General features: G+C 37.5%; 2 protein-coding genes across 4 annotated transcripts; both read left to right on the top strand.

Annotated features, from left to right (window-relative positions):
• The first annotated feature begins 2,456 nt into the window (after positions 1–2,456).
• LOC131985018 (lamin-A-like) lies at positions 2,457–10,778 on the top strand. Of its 2 annotated transcripts, none has more exons than XM_059350024.1 (12): positions 2,457–2,794; positions 4,596–4,752; positions 5,236–5,361; positions 5,700–5,870; positions 6,041–6,166; positions 6,679–6,899; positions 7,511–7,784; positions 8,223–8,330; positions 8,428–8,547; positions 8,673–8,729; positions 9,614–9,808; positions 9,979–10,778. In XM_059350024.1, the coding sequence occupies exons 1-12, from the start codon at positions 2,457–2,459 to the stop codon at positions 10,012–10,014; spliced, it is 1,929 nt and encodes a 642-aa protein (XP_059206007.1). In that variant the 3' UTR covers positions 10,015–10,778. The 2 variants fall into 2 exon arrangements, with proteins under 2 accessions (XP_059206007.1, XP_059206006.1); XM_059350023.1 differs by having other exon boundaries at positions 9,611–9,808.
• A 455-nt stretch (positions 10,779–11,233) lies between these two features.
• Positions 11,234–18,348, top strand: naxe (NAD(P)HX epimerase). Of its 2 annotated transcripts, none has more exons than XM_059349457.1 (7): positions 11,234–11,427; positions 13,133–13,323; positions 13,502–13,610; positions 13,834–13,944; positions 15,385–15,495; positions 15,840–15,987; positions 17,351–18,348. In XM_059349457.1, exons 2-7 carry the CDS (start codon positions 13,151–13,153, stop codon positions 17,548–17,550), a joined length of 852 nt encoding a protein of 283 aa, XP_059205440.1. In that variant the 5' UTR covers positions 11,234–11,427; positions 13,133–13,150; the 3' UTR covers positions 17,551–18,348. The 2 variants fall into 2 exon arrangements, with proteins under 2 accessions (XP_059205440.1, XP_059205442.1); XM_059349459.1 differs by having other exon boundaries at positions 11,235–11,352.
• The last annotated feature ends 59 nt before the right edge of the window (positions 18,349–18,407 follow it).

Raw genomic sequence — 18,407 nt, 5'->3', positions numbered from 1 at the left:
CGCACCGCTCACATACTCTTCTCATAATTCACTCTTTTTATGTCGTGCTGGACAACTAGCCCATATTTTTACTTCAAACCCGCAAGACAGGTTCTGTTGGGGAACATTTAGAGGGGACTATGTTGTGTTTGTGTAGTCATTGTGAACCTTTCCATCAAATTCAGCTGCTGGGAGGCGATCAGTAACTGTCAGCAGGCATGATGTCTGTCCTCAGCAGAAAATACAGCAAATGACTGAGACTGATACACCCCCTGTAGGCAGAAACATTTATTTTTTTCATTTACAGGTTAATTTTGAGATTTTGACTTTTTTTTTCTTTTTCTTGCTTCCATAACATCCCTTCTTTTAGATTAGTTGGAGAAAAACATACAAAATACACATTTAGGTGTTTACTCAAAAGTAGCATTAAATAATCCCTCATTTGCATATTCAAAAATAAATAGACTTGTAATTAAAAAAAAATCTTCTTAAGCAAACAAGTGTTTTTATTTTTATATCTGAACTTGATTTACATCACATATCCACCAAAAAAAAATCCACACAAATATTTTCAGTCACGATTAACAAAACTTTTTAAAGAAACTAACACTGAGTCATGAGGTGATTAAAAGGACAAAAAAACTTTATTTCTGACTTTTCTCTGATTTTGTTTTTGTGAGAAATATGCTGAGTACTTTAATTTCTTCAGTTCTACAAAAATGTTTCTTCATTAAACATGAAGAAACAATGTCATTTCCACACTGAGGCCTTTTCCTTCAAAAACCTTCACATTCACAGTAGCAGCGCCAAAATAATAAGTAACATAAATAAATACATATTCATATATTTATATACACACACAATATAATAGAAATTGCTTCTTGATAAGTATATATTTAATGTTAATTAAACAACTAGATAACAAATAGGTAAACAAAGTCCTTACATATTATATATTGCTATTGTTATCTATTTTGTTCATTGTTTTTCTTATAATATCCTACATTGTGATCGTTGTTGTCATTGTTTTGGAGGCTTTGGAGCAATCTGGAACCAGAATTTCTTTCAGGATTAATAAAGTTCGATTTTATCTTATATTTTCTGATTTAACATACATTTCCAAAAGAAAAACAGTAACTGGAGCCGCTGGATCATCTGATCGGAATGTGTCATAGATACTTTTTATTTGCCTTTGTTAAGTAGCTTGAAGGTTAGAAAATGAATATTATTTGCTTGTTTTTGACCCCTATTTGAAGCCACGGTATCTGATGTTTATAGAAGACTCCATATTTTTACACCATGTCATCAAATAGAAATTAAATGTGCATCTTTTTATATGCAGCCTTTACTTGTTTCATAATTGGCTCATTAGCAGACAACAATGGGTTAAAAGAAAACCAGTTACTTCGGTTGAGCATAATTAGTTGGGTTTTTTTGGCCATGTGTAAGAAACTCACTTCTGAAACTAAACTGATCTTAAAGATGTTCTAGTTGAAAAATATGGAAGCAATTTAACTAGTTTGTCTCAAGTCAGTATGCATAAAAATCTTGTTCTTGTTCTCTTGGAGAAGTATGAGCTCTGTGGTTTGAGTCTGAGAAGAACTCAACTCTCAGGCAACAGGCTGCTTAAAATTATCCTTGTATGTATCACATGGCATTGTGCGTTTCTTTGAGAAGAAAGGTGACTCATTCATTCAGATTGCACACCCATTACAGTTGGAGAGAGACTGAGAGGGAGGAACAACCACCTACCAAGTGCCAAACTTGAGGCCAGCCTCTCTCCTCTCCTCCCATCTCATTCTTTCCTATATGGGCACCCACAGATGGATTTGCAGACAGCGCAGTAACAGACCGAACACTGTTGGAGAACTAACAAGGAGACTCTCATCACAAGATAACAAAGATAATTAACAGAGAAGTCTACGAATTTCCCTAGAGCAGAGTTTTTTCTTCTTCTGACCAGCCTTCAAAAGGTAAACCTTCCTGTCAAAATTGCATCTTTTATGCAGAGATTTTTCTTTGATCTTTGGGTGGAGTCGACAACCCCTCCCATGTCTTTTGATTAATTATACTCTGTAGCTTTTGTATATTTTATGTGATTGCACTCAAAAGAGTCAGACGTTTCTGTAAACAGTGCACACTTTACAGTAAATATTGTTTTTTATATTCTAAACTTGCAGTTAGGACTTTGTTTTACTTGTATGGAAGCTCAAAGATCCCAAGGTTTCCCTAAAAGTAAAAATCCACTTTTATGGTTAAATTAAGCATGTTTTTAAAAATTGTTGATTCAATTTAATAATAACAGTGGTAAAAGTTGGATTCAGATTTGTAGACAGAACTGCATGACAAACTCCTTCATCCTCTGATGTAAAGCCCTGTTTTTAATGTACAATATGCCATACTTTTTTGTGCATTAAAAACAACATTTCAGAATAAATAAGTTGATACTATTCTGTTTCTGGAAAGATACAAGTGCAATGGCGACACCCAAAAATACTCCTCGAGGTGCCAACAACCCACTGTCCCCAAACCGCATCACCCGGCTCCAGGAGAAGGAGGACCTGAGCAACCTCAACGACCGCCTGGCCGTCTACATCGACAAGGTGCGCTCTCTGGAGATCGAGAATGCCGGCCTGCGTCTGCGCATCACTGAGTCGGAGACGGAGGTCAGCCGGGAGCTGACAGGCCTGAAGGCCGCCTACGAGACCGAGCTGGCTGATGCCCGTCAGACTCTGGACTCTGTGGCCAAAGAGCGGGCACGCCTGCAGCTGGAGCTGGGCAAGCTGAGAGAAGACTACAAGGAGCTAAAAGCAAGGTGGGCTGCAGTTCGAATGTAAATCTGACAGCCTTTGTATGAAGGTGTGAGAAATAAAGGAGCATGTGGAGTGTTTTTCAGGGTGTCTCAGCAGTTTTGAGGCCCCGAATTCCTTAAAAGCAGCCATGCATATCTGCAAGATGTAGTTTATTCACATTTAATGCAGGGCCATGTAACTTCTAAAGACTTTTAATGAATGAAAAGCTGAGTTTATAAGCAATAAAACTTACCTTTACTCAAAGTTTTTTGCATTTGCACCCTCACATGGTCTCCTCAGCTAATGTGGCTAATGTTAGCAGACTTTAGATAAGACACTACTGTGCAACTGTGTCAAGTTGCTCATGACTCATCTCCACACTACAGTTTTAGCATTTATTATTATCCGATAATCATCACCTGCGGCAACAGAGGCATAATCTAGTTTTAAAGTCAGTATTGCCAAACTGTCTTGGAAAGTCATGAGAGCAGACAGAGGAAAAAAAATGTGTAAATGGTTGCTTCTTTTCCAAGAATTATGAATTTATTTATATAACAAATCAGCCCTTCAAGAAAAGAGCAGATAGTTTGTTTATCTGATGAGGGGAAACTGTTGCCTCAAGGTTTCAGAAATGTCCAATCAAATCTTTCTCCCTTTGTCCTTTTAAGCATGAAGAAGAGTTTGTGATTAGAGAGTTAATATCTGAAACATTTCTTACTCATTAGCTTTTAATAGCTGATGGTTTACGGCTGACACTGTGCGAGCAGCCTTCCCCTGTGCTGCCGGGGCCACTCCCTGGCTTCAGCATACCCTCCCCATTGCTCACTGCAGTTTGACGTTTCTCCTCCGACTCCTTCTTCCCATGCTGCCACATCCAGAGCCTGATGACTAACTCTTTCCCCAGTTTCTCCTCCTTCACCAAAGTAATCACTGTGCACACAATACGTGGCAGTGTTTAGAGGGCTACACTCTTGCCTCTATTATTTTTCCATAAATATTGAGTTGACGGACGATGTGTGTTTGGCAAAGCCAAGTCGTTGCCATGGCAGCCCCTCAGCCAAACACCAAAGGCTGTGGTTTGTGGCCTCCACATACATGGGACTGGACGGAGATGTGGCCTATGAGTCATATGCACCGAGGTCTTTCCCGTTCCTATTTCATCCGGACTACATCCTTATTCAAAAATAGCTCATATCTGTTTCATTCGTCTGCGTAAAGGAAAGTGTAGTAATTCAGTTTCCACTTCTTAAGTTACAAAGCAAAATGGATGACCGTCTTGATTCTATTCACTCTAGTATCCTCTATGAACACTTTTTATCATGCAAAAAAATCTTCTTATGCAAACAAGTATTTAGCTTTTTATATATGCACATACATAATAGAGATCCACAAGAATCTTCTCTGTTTAGTTTGACAAAACATGAAAACTTTGAAAGGGGGTGAATCCTTTTAAAGACACTGTAAATCTGTGTGGTTACACCGTGATTAATAGGACAAGAAAAAAAACAGTTCTGTTTATTTCTGACTTTTTTCTAATTTTGCTTTTTTGTAAAATATACTGAGTACTTAAATCTCCTCAGCTTTGCAAAAATCTTACAGTTTAAGCAACATGAAGAAATAATCTGTCCACTGAGGTCTTGGCCTTAAATAACCTTCACATTCACAGCAGCACTGACAAAATATTCAATAATTCAATAACAATGTCCATATTTGCATAAATGCATGTCCATCCTGAGTCTATTCACTGGAATATCCTCTATGACTACTTTAAAACACATTCAGGAAGAAGAAACTTAACATCTGACACTGTTTTTGTCTCTGCAGGAACACCAAAAAGGAGTCAGATCTGGCTGCAGCCCAGCTGAGGCTCAAAGACCTGGAGGCTCTACTGAACTCGAAGGACGCGTCCTTAACTACGGCTCTTGGAGAGAAGCGCAGCCTCGAGGTGGAAAACAGGGACCTGAAGGCGCAGGTTGCCAAGGTAAACTAAAACCCACACTCAGTTTATAGCCCAGTGGAAACACATCTGGGGTCAATCTTTCTGCCTACAAGCTCATCAGCTCTTAGTTTGTCCTCATGCTCCTCCGTGTTTTCCACTTTGTGATGAGACATGTCGGCTTATCAAACACCCAGTTACAGCTCTATTTTTGTCTTTACCACAAGTTTTTCCAGTGGAGTTTTGAATGGGCCCCACAAGCCCAGGACTATGATCATTTTCTTGAATAAAAATAAATGTATTATTCAGTTTTGGCGTGTCTGTGTGAACAATTGAAGGGTTTTTTTGCCGACTTCATCCTCTCAGTCATGGCTGCTTGAGCTCAGACATTTTAATTAAAGAGCAGTCTCCCTCCCTTCAGCTGTACTGCACTATTTTCTGCATATTTCTGCACTCTTCTGTCTGTTTATGGGAGTGTTTTTGTGCTCTGCTTTGTACTAATGTTCAGTTCCTGTTTTGCTTTCTCAGCTGGACACCAGTTTGGCCGATGCCAAGAAGCAGCTGCAGGATGAGATGCTGAGGAGAGTGGATGGAGAGAATCGCATCCAGACGCTGAAAGAGGAGCTGGAGTTTTCAAAGAGCCTCCACTCTGAGGTCAGAACAAAGTTCTTATCATATATGAACCATTTTAATTCTAGACCTCTTTTTATTTATTTATTTATTTATTATAATTAACTTGATTTTTAAGCTAATATGTTTTTATTATAATTAATCTAATAAATATAAAATCATTTTTCTATTTATTTTAATAATTTAATACATACTTAATAAATAAAACAAAATTATTAAAAATGTATTTTTTTTACATTTATTTTGAGTTTTTTAATGATTTAAAAATAAATTAAAATGAAATTAATTAACATTTAATTTTGAAAATATATATATATTTTTTTAAAAACATGTAGTTGTATTAATAGTTAATTCTCCAACAGGAACTGCGGGAGTCAAAGCGGCGTCACGAGTCTCGTATGGTTGAGTTGGACAATGGAAACCAGCAAGATTTTGAAAGCAGGTTGGCCGAGGCGCTTGCCGACATGCGTAACCAGCACGAGCTGCAGCTCAAAATGTACAAAGAGGAGATTGAGAAGACCTACAACTCCAAGGTAGACCAATTTTTGCTCTTGTTTTATCGTAATAAAAACTGAACAGAATAAATATCCAACACATAATGCAACAAACTGTTCTGGTAGGACAGTTTTTGTTTTCTTTTGCTTTTTCAGTATTTAAAATAAGAATTTTTATAATTTTCTCCCTTCTTGTTTACTATTGTCAGCTGGAAAACGCTCGTCAGTCAGCGGACAGGAGCAGCCACCTGGTCGGAGCAGCACACGAGGAGCTCCAGCAGACGAGGATCCGCCTGGAGTCCATGTCCGCTCAGCTCAGCCAGCTGCAGAAACAGGTGATCTGAAGTCACACAGAGATCACATTCACGGTTCTTATCATCACACAAGATGCTTGTTTGCATAATGCATTGCATCATTATGAACATTTGCCTTTTAAAGTAGGGATGCACACAAGAAATCTCTCTCCAGCTAATGCAGATAACTGACAATCACAAGTTTTTATGGCGGCTACCGATAAGATTACTGATAATTTCACAAAAAGGATGCAAAAAGGAGGCATGATGTGACATTTTCCTCATTTTAAAGCAACAGCAAAAACTCCCGTTCAATCTGTTTACACATTTTCATGAATTAAGATTTTAAAAAATAAGTTGTCGAAAAGTTCAGTTGTGCTCTGTTACATTAACACATTATATGTACAGTACACATACAGTATAACACTTACCCCATCATTGACCAATACTATATCACTATATTGATACTGTCTTTTTGTGTTTATGTTGTTGTTCTGTTGTTCCTCTTGAGTTTTTATCTGACAGAAACTCTGTAATTCTTCTCTTCAATCCAGCTGGCGGCCCGTGAGGCGAAGATCAGGGACCTGGAGGACGCCCTGTCTCGGGAGCGGGACACCACCCGTCGCATGCTGGGGGAGAAGGACAGAGAAATGGCCGAGATGAGGCATAAAATGCAGCAGCAGCTGGATGAGTACCAGGAGCTCCTGGATGTCAAGCTGGCTTTGGACATGGAGATCTGTGCTTACAGGAAGCTGCTGGAGGGAGAGGAGCAGAGGTATCTTATTATTCATTATTCAATAATCAGCTTTTTCATTCAAATAAATATTATAATAATAAATAGATTTTCTTTATTTTCTTTTTACATTTTCTTTTTATTTCCACATTTACTCATGTTAGGGAATTTGGTCATTTAATTTAATATGTATTTATTTCTGAGACTTTCTTTTCATAATTTGATCTTTATTTATATATGGGGACTTTTTCATGATTCCATATTTATTTATTTCAGGGTATTTTTACTTCATACTTTCACATTTATTTTTTAGGGCCTTTTATTATTTAATGCCACATACATTTCCCTCTCTTCTTATTTCCATTTAATACATTCAATATTTTAAATACAAACCTATTTATTTATTAATTTATTGAACTAAGTTGCCTCATTTATATATTCATATTTATTTATTTCAGGATTTATTTAATCGCCATATTTGGTTATTGCACAGACTTGTTTTTTTTGTTGTTGTTTTTTTTATTTATGAATGACTTTTGGCCCTTCACAATGAGTTTATTCAATGAAATAAGAGTTTTGCAGATATGCCTCTTTCTCTGCCTCTTACTATTTCCTCCACCCGGTTAACAAACAGCATCATGTTTGTTTTGCAGGCTGCGTCTCTCCCCCAGCCCCCCGCCCACAAAGCTGACAGGAAGTCGTTCGTCTACTTCAGGAGCTCACTCCCGTTCGGTCCACTACGGCGCTCAAAGCTCTCCTGCCAAGAGGCGTCGCCCCAACGACACCGACAGCGAGGCTTCCAGCATCGCAGGCGGAGCCGTGGCCCGCACCCGCATCACCCAGCAGGCCTCAGCCAGCGGACGGGTCACTGTGGATGAGGTGGACCTGGAAGGGAAATATGTCAGACTCAGCAACAAAGCAGATGAGGTGACAAGATGAATTCATAATAAATAAATAAATACAGTCATGGAAAAAAAATATTAAACCACCTTTGTTTTCTTCATTTTCTTGTTCATTTCAATGCCTGGTACAACTAAAGGTACATTTATTTTGAAAAATATAATGATAACAACAAAAATAGCTCATAAGAGTTTAATTTAAGAGCTGATATCTAGACATTTTCCATGTTTTTCTTGATAATAGACACAAGCATTGTCAAAATGAAGAAAACAAAGGTGGTCTAATCATTTTTTCCATGACTGTATATCTGAGAAATCCTGTGTGGAGAACTAATTGCTCTTTCTCCTACAGTTGCACACAATACAAGCATGTTGTTTAGTGTTTCCTGACATTGTTATTTGAGGCCGAATTTGTCTTTAAATGAATTTGTTCAAATAATTACTGCTATTTCAATTGGACCATCAGGATCAGAGTTTGGGGAACTGGCAGCTGAAGCGGCAGGTTGGATCTGGTGCTTCCATCATCTTCAAGTTCCCATTAAAATTCACCTTGAAGGCCGGACATAGGGTTACGGTAAGAAACACCTTTACTCAGCAGAATCACAAATCAGCCCAGTGATGAACACAGTTACAGATCCCTCACCCTGCTGTACCTTCACTGATGCTGACAGATCTGGGCCTCTGGTGCTGGTGGAACCCACAATCCTCCCTCTGACCTGGTGTGGAAGACCCAGTCCTCTTGGGGCACCGGAGACCAGTTCCAGACCACCCTGATCAGTGCCAATGGAGAGGTATTTTACATTTTTAAGTCACTAACTGTGGTTTATTTAAGCCTATTTGAGTTTTATTATGGCCATGGTGTTGCAATTACCTTTAAAATGGGCAAAAATAAACACTATCATACTATTTCTTCCAGGAAATGGCAATGAGGAAGGTCACTCGCACACAGTTTGACGAAGAAGATGATGACATGGTGAGAGAAACTGTACTGATACAATATAACATCTAAATCTGCAGGACCAAAATCAAATAGCAGCATTCACCATCAGCCTAATTTTCATGATAAGTCGTGCTGGTGTACTTTGAACTGGACCCACAACACCTCAAGAACGCAAAATTTTAGTTTAGTTTTATTTCACATATAAACAATATAAAACACATATATCATAACACATAAAAGTACATGTGTGGGTGAAGCAGAAACCTAAATCAAAAAAAGAAAAATCCAACACAAAAAATCAAAACAATACAAAAATAATCAAAATCATGAAAACAAATATAATACAATCAAACAAATATGTTTGAATCTATTACAAAACAATCTTAAGTGTAGGGCGTATATATGGGGTTAAAATTAAATAGCAAAGAGTCATCCTGAACATATAAACAAGAACACTTAAATGCTTTTTAGTGTCCTTATTAATTAATGCTCTGTTCAGAAGTGTCACAAATTTGACTCGTGACTTTACTTGGAATAGAGCCTTTTACCTTGAAAATACTTGATACCTCTCCCCAGGCCCAAAGATTTAAAAGTTTGTTATTTAAAAAGTGTGCTACAAATCATAATGTGCTGAATCGTCCAACATTAACACAGTGCATTCCCAGAAATGTGATATTCAATTCCCCAGATTCACTTTGTTTGACCCAATCCTTCAACATTAAAAGTTGCAGGAGAGAACCACAATAAATAAAATAAATAAAAAAACAGTCATGATTTTGTATTATTACTCTTATTACATTTTCTAAAGAGCACATTTTGACTTGTTTAATACTTAGAGTTTAGGACTTGCAAAACAATGCCTTGGTCCCAGCTCTGGCTCTGATAGTAACTCAGGATGTGTGTCTTTGCCTCAGCAGGTGGCTCACAGCACCTGTGGAGACAGTGAGTACAACCTGCGGAGCCGGACGGTGGTCTGCGGCTCCTGCGGACTTCCTTCAGACAAATCGAGCAACTGCTCCGTGACCTCGGCCTCTCGCTCCTACCGCAGCGGAGGAATCTCTGAGGGTCTACTGCCGCACTCCTACGTGTTCAGTGCCAGCACTCCTCGCAAGGTGAGCGCTGCTTTACAACTTCCTTTAAAACTTTTTTTAAAGGCAGGCAAACAATTCAGCTCCTTTGATCGGTTGATATACAAATGTTTCTCTATATCTAAAGATCAAATGTCTTTATTTTGAACGGATTTGTGTGATATTACAATAACTTTGTAAATCTTTCCTCTTAGACTGGAGCCAGAATGGAGAACTGTCCGATCATGTGAGCCCCTGGATCCACGAGGAAACACTTCAACCTGTATTAGTTTTCAGTTATTAGTTCTTTAGTTACCAGTTGTAGTTATTTAGTTCACTTCATGTACTTTGGAATAATCTGCAAGATATTAAATGGAATCAAACTTTATAATGCTTTTTTATAATGTACATAGGCATGCTTTTGACATATTTTCTTGAATTTAAATGTTGATTAAAGGAGTCACTTTTTTTCTATCTGTGATGTTAAAACATCAAAGCCGTAAACTATGTCCTACCAGATACATTAACAACTCATTTAACGGCTCATTTATTCTTAAAGCCTTGTTTACTAGTGTTGCTGGTATAAATTCATACTTTCTCACTCCATAAAGATGCAGCAGGGTTGCAGTAAATTCATTTGTGTTCACTTATTTTGAAAATCACATTTATTTTGAAGAGAATTTGCTTCTGGAGTTAAAGTAGATTGACCCCAACCTTGCTACAGATCTACAAATTGTGTATTTTTCTTATATCAATAAACATGTTTTCAGAATTTGTCTTGCTCTACAATAATGATGTGATTGCCGTCCAAGTACTTTTAATATTTACACTGTCATACTATAGTACAGGAATAACATAATGGACAACTTTAATTCATTATTTGATTTACTGACTCTTGCTAACTGTCATTGATTTTCATGGATGGTCTTTCTCTTAAAGATGTGAGACAACCCAAAGGAAAGTTTTATTTTTTTTTAGCTATATGTTTAAAACCATCAACATTTAAAATATCAATGAAAGAAAAAAGCTTACTTCATATTATTATATTTGTATATCAACTGCATTCAAATAAACAAATCAGTATTAAATATTTGTATATTTTACTTTAATTAGGTGTCTATAAATAAAACCTTATGCATTATGCAGTCGTAGGGGTGCCATAAAAAAATGAACAATCTGTAAAAGAACATAAATGTGAAAATATAAAGAAATAAATGAAATTAAAAAATAAGTAAATATAAAAATTAAAAAACAATAGGGAAACAAAAGAGAAAACAATGTGATAAAAAATTAACATGTAAGGAAAAAAATTAAGCACAGAAACAACTGAGAAATGTATTTTTAAAAATATAGAAATAAATAAATTAAAATGTTTCTCCCCTACTTCTTTCATCACTTTCAATTTTCAAAATAAAAGCAGTACTCGTTACCCTCCTGATACAGTACAATAGTATTCCAGAGAGGGGACTTTTATTTTGAAGGTGGAGCAGTGTTTACATTTTTTCAAGTCGGAAGTTCGTAAACCCGTTGGGCTGCAAGTGTTCTTGCACGGTTTTCCTAAAAAAAATTTACCAGTTTATTATTGTTCTGTAAGTTGTCTCTACATTATTTAGAAAGGAAACGTGCATGCAAAATTGTTTTAAAGAGAGGCTCGCTAACATTTGGTGAGTGTCATTAATAATTTGTCACGAAGTCAAGCTAAAGCTAAACGTTAGCTAACAACTTGCAACAACTTAACAGCCTGTAGTACAACTTTACCTTCTGTGGTTTCATTATATATTTTATAAACTCAGCAAACATATTTATTTTAACATATTTGTCACTGTCATGTCCACCAAGGGCTAACTAATTAGCTATAGTTAGTTGTTTTATGCTAAAGTTGCTATTTAAAGCTGATAAAGGTGAAGGTCTAAGCAACTGAATTAATAAACACGTAAAATAATATAACCATGGCGGGTATTGAAATCAGCTGACATGTGTATAATCAAGTTTATGTTAATTAAATACATTAGCATGCTATAAAGCTAAACTAATTTTCAATGTTCACTAAATTGTATCATTTAATTTGTTGCAGAATTGCTTTTTAACGCAATTGTTGAATTATTATGTCTTTATAATAATACTGGAACTATTATAACTGTGTGGATTAAAAAGCTTAGTTGACCAGATCAGCCTAGCCTTTCTTTGTGACTTTGTTTTAAGTGCGCACTGTCTAACGTGGCCTTGAAATGTTTGTATGCTCTGTATTGACTCTCATCTGGATACTGTTTGTCTTGCTGCGGGAGATTAATTTACTCTTTCCATAATTATTTTCTATTTACTGTACCCTCATGCCCACATTCTGCAGTTTTTCTCTCTCATTTGCTGTCGTGTCTGAGCAGCTTAGTTGACTTACAAAAAATGTTGATAATTGGTCTTTTCTGATACAAAAATGCCAAAAAAATTGCTGCTCCAGCTTCTCAGATGTGAAGAAATGTGATTTTCTCAAGTACAAATGTAATAGTTATGTTTTAAGTTTGTGTGAAATAACTATTTTTTCTTTACCAATTAATGACTTTAGTTTGTAAAATGTAAAATATGAGCTCAATTCTTCAATTGCTATTAATTTGTCTCACCAACTTTCCAAAATCTAAAGATATTACATTTACAAAATATAAAGAGTTAAAAGCAGTTCACATCTGAGCAGCTGGAAGCATAAAATATTTAGTATTTTTTATCTTACTAAATTGACTTATCACTTCTCCGATCTTTTCAGCATTAGTTAAACAATTTGGCCTTGAGCCCTGGGACATTATAATGGATATTTAAAATTTTTGTCAGACACTTAAATTAATGAAATGATTAATCTATAAAAACAAAAGAAAAAATCAACATATAAATAAATTATGATTTAATAATCAGTTGCAGTCCTACATCAGTTCAGTATGAGAGCATTCAGCTCTGATCAAAAGTGCTGTCTCGTGTTTTAAAACGCAGTTCACTTTGGCATCAAGACTCTTTGTTTCATCTCCTTCTGTAAATCACGTTGAGCAGGAGATAAGAGCACATCGATGATCGATGCAATAAGCCTTCAGGGACTGTGAGCACACAGCCTGCAGGTGGATGGAGCGAGAAAAGAAAGACGCAAGCGAGCAGTGAGAGCAGAGTAGCAGCTGTAGGAGGCAGCAGCGTCAGCAGACAGTGCAGAGAGCTTTTAGTGGTGGGAAATGTTCTAGAGCTGTCTGTGTGAATTATAGCCTGCAGGTTTGCTTCATGTAAAAGCTTCTTGTTTTGGCTCCGCAGTTACAGTTCATTAAGTCATCATGGGATCAATGTGGGGACTAATTTCCTTCAGTTCAGGGTAGATCGCTGTTTTCTCTTCTGTTCCAGGAGTTCTGATCCATCTGGATGTTGAGTGTGAGGGCTCTGTTTGGGATCGGCTTCCTGGTGACCTCAAGGGCCACAGCAGTCCTCGCTCAGACAGGGACATGCTCGCTGTCCACTGCAGCTAACAACCACAAGAGGGACTGTTTCAGCAGCAGACCAGCATCCACCATGGCCCAGACCATCAAGTATCTCGGGTAAAGTTTTATATCTAGAACAGTGAGCAGTAACACCATTTACAGACTGTGTGTGTGTGTGTGTGTGTGTGTGTGTGTGTGTGTGTGTGTGTGTGTGTGTGTGTGTGTGTATGTGTGTGTGTATGTGTGTGTGTGTGTGTGTGTGGTCTATCCAAGCTGACCTGTAGATGCTCCACAGGCAGGAGGAGGCGCAGCACATTGACGAGGAGCTCTTCAGCGAGTACGGCTTCAGCGTGGACCAGCTGATGGAGCTGGCCGGACTCAGCTGTGCCACAGCCATCACCAAGGTGAGTTGTTAATCAGGACTCTTGTTTTGAAATTAAAATTACTTGTGTTGAAACTTAGAGCTGCAACGATCATCAAATGAATTGATTAATTGTATGAGTGGGAAAACTGCCTGAAGAGGCTAATAATCTTTTTACTTTGACTTTAAAGTAAATACTCTTTCTTCATTGCTGTATTAGTTTTTTCTTACTTTTTATAATTTATTCAAATATTTTTGTCCTGCAGGCGTATCCAATTACTTCTCTGGTAAAGGTCCGACCTTCTCTGCTGGTGATTTGTGGACCAGGTAACAACGGGGGTGATGGACTGGTCTGTGCTCGACATCTTAAACTCTTTGTGAGTGTCCTCTACCTATGTGACAGCTAGATCCTCAGCAGCAGTGGTAGAAAATAACATTACATTACATGTCATTTGGCTGATGCTTTTTTCCAAAGCGACTTACAATAAGTGCATTCAACCTGATGCTTCCAGCTTTAGACCACAGGAACCAGTGTTGACTGTGTGTCCTGAAGTACTGGACTAAAAAAAAGTATTGAGTTACTTGTACCTCACATGGTATTTACAAGCTTGTATTCTTCAATTTCTTGTTAATTTAAATGCAGACACCAACATCAAAGCTGAGGCTACGTTTTTTTGCAGACAAAAGTGACCATATTTGTAAGGCTGCTTTCTCTTTGTAATAAGTAATTTAGTCATGTTTTATGCTTTTTTAATACTGAATGACCTACAGTCATAGAAAAAAACATTGGACCACCATTGTTTTCTTCAATTTCTTTCATGTTAATGCTTGGTACAAGTAAAGGTACATTTGTTGGGACAGATATAATGATAACAACAAAAATAACTCATAGTAGTTTAATTTAAGAGCTGATATCTAGCCATTTTCCATGGTTTTCTTGAAAATGATTTTGGTTATTATCAAGAAAACCATGGGAAATGGCTAGATATCAGCTCTTAAATTAAACTCTGATGAGCTATTTTTGTTGTTATATTTGTCCAAACAAATATACCTTTAGTTCTACCAGACATTAAAATGAAAAAGAAATTGAAGATAACTATGGTCTGATCATTTTTTTCCATGACTGTATACTGTAGTTATTTTATATTTACAAAAGCGGCTGTGGCTCAGTTGGTAGAGTTGGTTGGCCCCCAACCGAAGGGTTGGTGGTTCGATCCCTGACCGTCGCAGCCTACATGTCGAAGTATCCTTGAGCAAGATACTGAACCCCAAATTGCTCCCGATGCTGTGGTCATCGGTGTGTGAATGAATTCCCAATGGTGGCAGGTGGGACCGTTTAGGGTAGCCTCTGCCACCAGTATGAATGTGTGTGTGAAAGGGTGAATGAGCGCAGTCTGTAGTGTAAAGCGCTTTGAGTGGTCGCAAAGCGACTAGAAAAAGCGCTATATAAGTGCAGGTTACCATTTACCATTACCAAAATATATTATGAGCTTCTAAATCTTGTGTGAAAGGAAATTCCCTCTTGTAGTAGAAGTAATATTAATCTGGAGTCCTTAGAGTTTTATTTCCATATGAGTCACAGTGTAAATGCAGTCACAAAACTTTACAGTTGTGGAGTTGAGATTAAAAATAAAAGCTGAGTTTGAAGGTTGGTTGGTTGAAGGTTAGGTCCAAGTTAGTAAGGGGTTAGGAAGTAGAGGCTGACATTTTTCGGGGATCCTGAGGATTCCGGATTTTGCTGCACAACATTAACATTAATGCTCCATCAGTCACATCAGGCAGTTGACTATGGATGATGACCGTGTGTCCTCTTGCAGGGCTACGAGCCGACCATCCTGTACCCGAAGAGGCCGAACAAACCTCTGTTCCAGGGCCTGACCACGCAGTGCCAGAAAATGGAGATCCCCTTCCTGACTGAGATGCCTGAGGTGTGGCGTTAATCAAAAATGCAGCAGCATTAACCACAGTGGTGAAGGAAATTCTTCTGCCTAATGTGTTCATGGGTGTGCATTTTATTTCAAGCCATGTCAGTGTTGTATTAAACATTATTAGGTCGTGCTAATTTGGCTGCTGTTTTAGAGTGGATGAAGCCCAAATGATCCCTGCAGGGCAATTAGTGGTGGAGATTTGTATTGTAAACTCTGTAACTAATGATTAATTTTATGCAATACATTTAATGTTTTCACATTTTTTAAAATCACATTTTGAGGGTTTTTACAAATAAACTTTGTAATAAATTGTTGATTTCATTGGGGTAAATTTTTATTTTCAGGCAAAAGTGATTGATGAGGCTTACAACCTGGTGATTGATGCCATCTTCGGCTTCAGCTTTAAGGGGGCAGTGCGAGAGCCTTTTGGTTCCATCTTAGACGTGCTGAAGAAGACGACAGCCCCCATCGCCAGCATCGACATCCCCTCAGGTCGGTCCTCACAATGGCCCTCATTTATAAAACAAGTGTACGACTGAAAGTGAGCAAGCGAATGGGCGTACGATAATTTTGACACAAGGCTCGGCATTTATCAATTTGGATGTACGATCAGATCTCACGTCTGGTCTCAGCTTGTGTACGCAAATTTGAGTCAGCGTGAAGTCCACATGTCTGAGTCGGAGAATTGATCTTAGACTATTGTATCGATGCCTGGAGCTGATAAAACTCTGCCATGTTTTTTTAATGGTGATAAACCAAAGCATGTTTAGGCTACATCATTTATCACTAAAACCTGATTAAAAATAAATACACCCTGTGGCCGTGAAATTCTTTAAACAGAATACTAGCCGAGGATATTAAATCTTGTTGTCTTCTGCTATTTACCGTTATCCTGCTGGACACTGGACCGTCAGTGTCTCCTTCACCATCGGTTCTGCCCAAATAATCAGCGCTGCCACACGCTCCTCTGACTGGGACAGAATTCAACTAAATGTAAAGAAGTGAATAATATCTCTCCATCATAATAATTACAGTATTTGGATATTATATAAGCCATTAGGCTTCATATATCATGATGTATAAAGGAAATATTCCAACCTCACCGGGAGTTGAATGGTCCACTGCTACTCTGCTGACCACAGAACTGATTTCCTTCCTTTTCATTTTTTATGCTGACAAACAAAACCATTTTTTTGTGTTGCAGCTGTTTGACATCAGCAATTCATTTTCTGCCTCTGAGAAATTCCTCTTATGGAATTAAAACATACTTTAAAACATTGTTTACCTCCTGGCTGCAACCAAAAAGCTGTGAAAAATTTAAGTCTGTGTGATATGGATTTCCACTGAAGAAAAATGTACTTAATAACATCACTGTTATGAGGAAATGTGCTGGTTTTAGCTTTAGTTTGGTTCTTAGTTTCAGCACTTTCCAGTCATTTGGTCGTCCAAAAAAAACATTTACTATTATATAATAATATTATTCCATTAACGAAAAGTTACAAAAATGTTGTTGTATTCCATCAATTATAGTTTTTAGAGAGAAAGTATAGGGGGAATTGTTATTTAGTGAGTTGGATCAAGCATATTTTATGTGTGTGACCAATGTAGAAAACATTGAAAATGAAAATCAATCACTGAATTTGCATGAAATTGGCACCCAAAAGAAAGAATCCTATATTTTGATGACTCTTTGACTTTTCCTGTAGTGCTACCATTAAACCAAACCTTCTGCAACCAGGACATATTGGAAAAATCTTTCACAGCTTCCACTGTGCATATTTACTTGCAAGAAAAAGAAGAAGAGGAAGCCTGGATTGCATTGTGACATCCTGTTTGTTTTTATTTTTAAAAAAAGGTTGGGATGTGGAGCAGGGCAGCGCAGATGGACTGCAGCCCGACATGCTCATCTCTCTCACTGCTCCCAAGAAGTCCGCCTCCTTGTTTAGAGGACGGTACCACTTCCTGGGAGGCCGGTTTGTTCCACCGGGCCTAGAGAGGAAGTACCAGCTCAACCTGCCTCAGTACCCCGGCACAGACTGTGTGTTACAACTGTAGGGGATGCACTGAAGGTTTGATGAGAGGAAAGGTGTCATCTTTAAAGGAATAGTTCAACATTTTGGGAAATACTTACTTTATAATTACTGATTGGTAGAAGAGCTGTCCGGTGTGTTTTTGAGCTTTGGATAGAGCCAGGATAGCGGTTTTCTGTCTTAATGCTTAATGCTCTGTACTTCAATAGTTTGGATTTTTTTTAAGTGTGGTTGTATCAGGTACTTATCCCTTGTCAGTGTTTTATCTACTGTAGCGACACAAAGCAGTTATCTATGTTTTTTCAAAGACACCAGACTCCATAGACAAAAACACAAATTTTACCTTGCAGAACACAGTAGTTCTGGGTCTGCCTCGATCAGTTTGTTTGTTTATATTACTGTGCGACTTTGGTGTTTTAAAGGGTGAGTGTGTATTCACCAAAGTCACATAATAACACAATCAAAGTGATCAATCAAGGTAGGGGTACACGAGCAGCTTCTGTGTTCTGCAAGGTAAAATTACCTTCTTTTTTTTTTCAATGAAGTGTTGTGGCTTTGAAAGGGCAAAAAATCTGAACTAATCCCTTTAACACACTGACATATCATTACATCTTACATTTGGAAAGAAATCATATAAGCTAATTTCTTTAAATGTAGAACTATTCCTTTATATCTGTGAATTTGATCGGTTATCAATGAATCCTGTAAGGTGTTATAATAGAGCTTTATAAGCTCTCTGGAAGATTTTTTTTCATGTGATACCACAAAGCTTTGACATGGTGGTTGCTTCAGCTACATGAAAATAAAAAATAATATAAATAAATGTGACCTTGTCTGCGTTTCTCTATCAACATCAAATTCAACTCTCTGAAATATTTATTA

The sequence above is a fragment of the Centropristis striata genome, chromosome 14, assembly GCF_030273125.1.
Source record: "Centropristis striata isolate RG_2023a ecotype Rhode Island chromosome 14, C.striata_1.0, whole genome shotgun sequence".
NCBI lineage: Eukaryota > Metazoa > Chordata > Actinopteri > Perciformes > Serranidae > Centropristis > Centropristis striata.
This window is presented reverse-complemented; position numbering and strand designations above follow the sequence as displayed.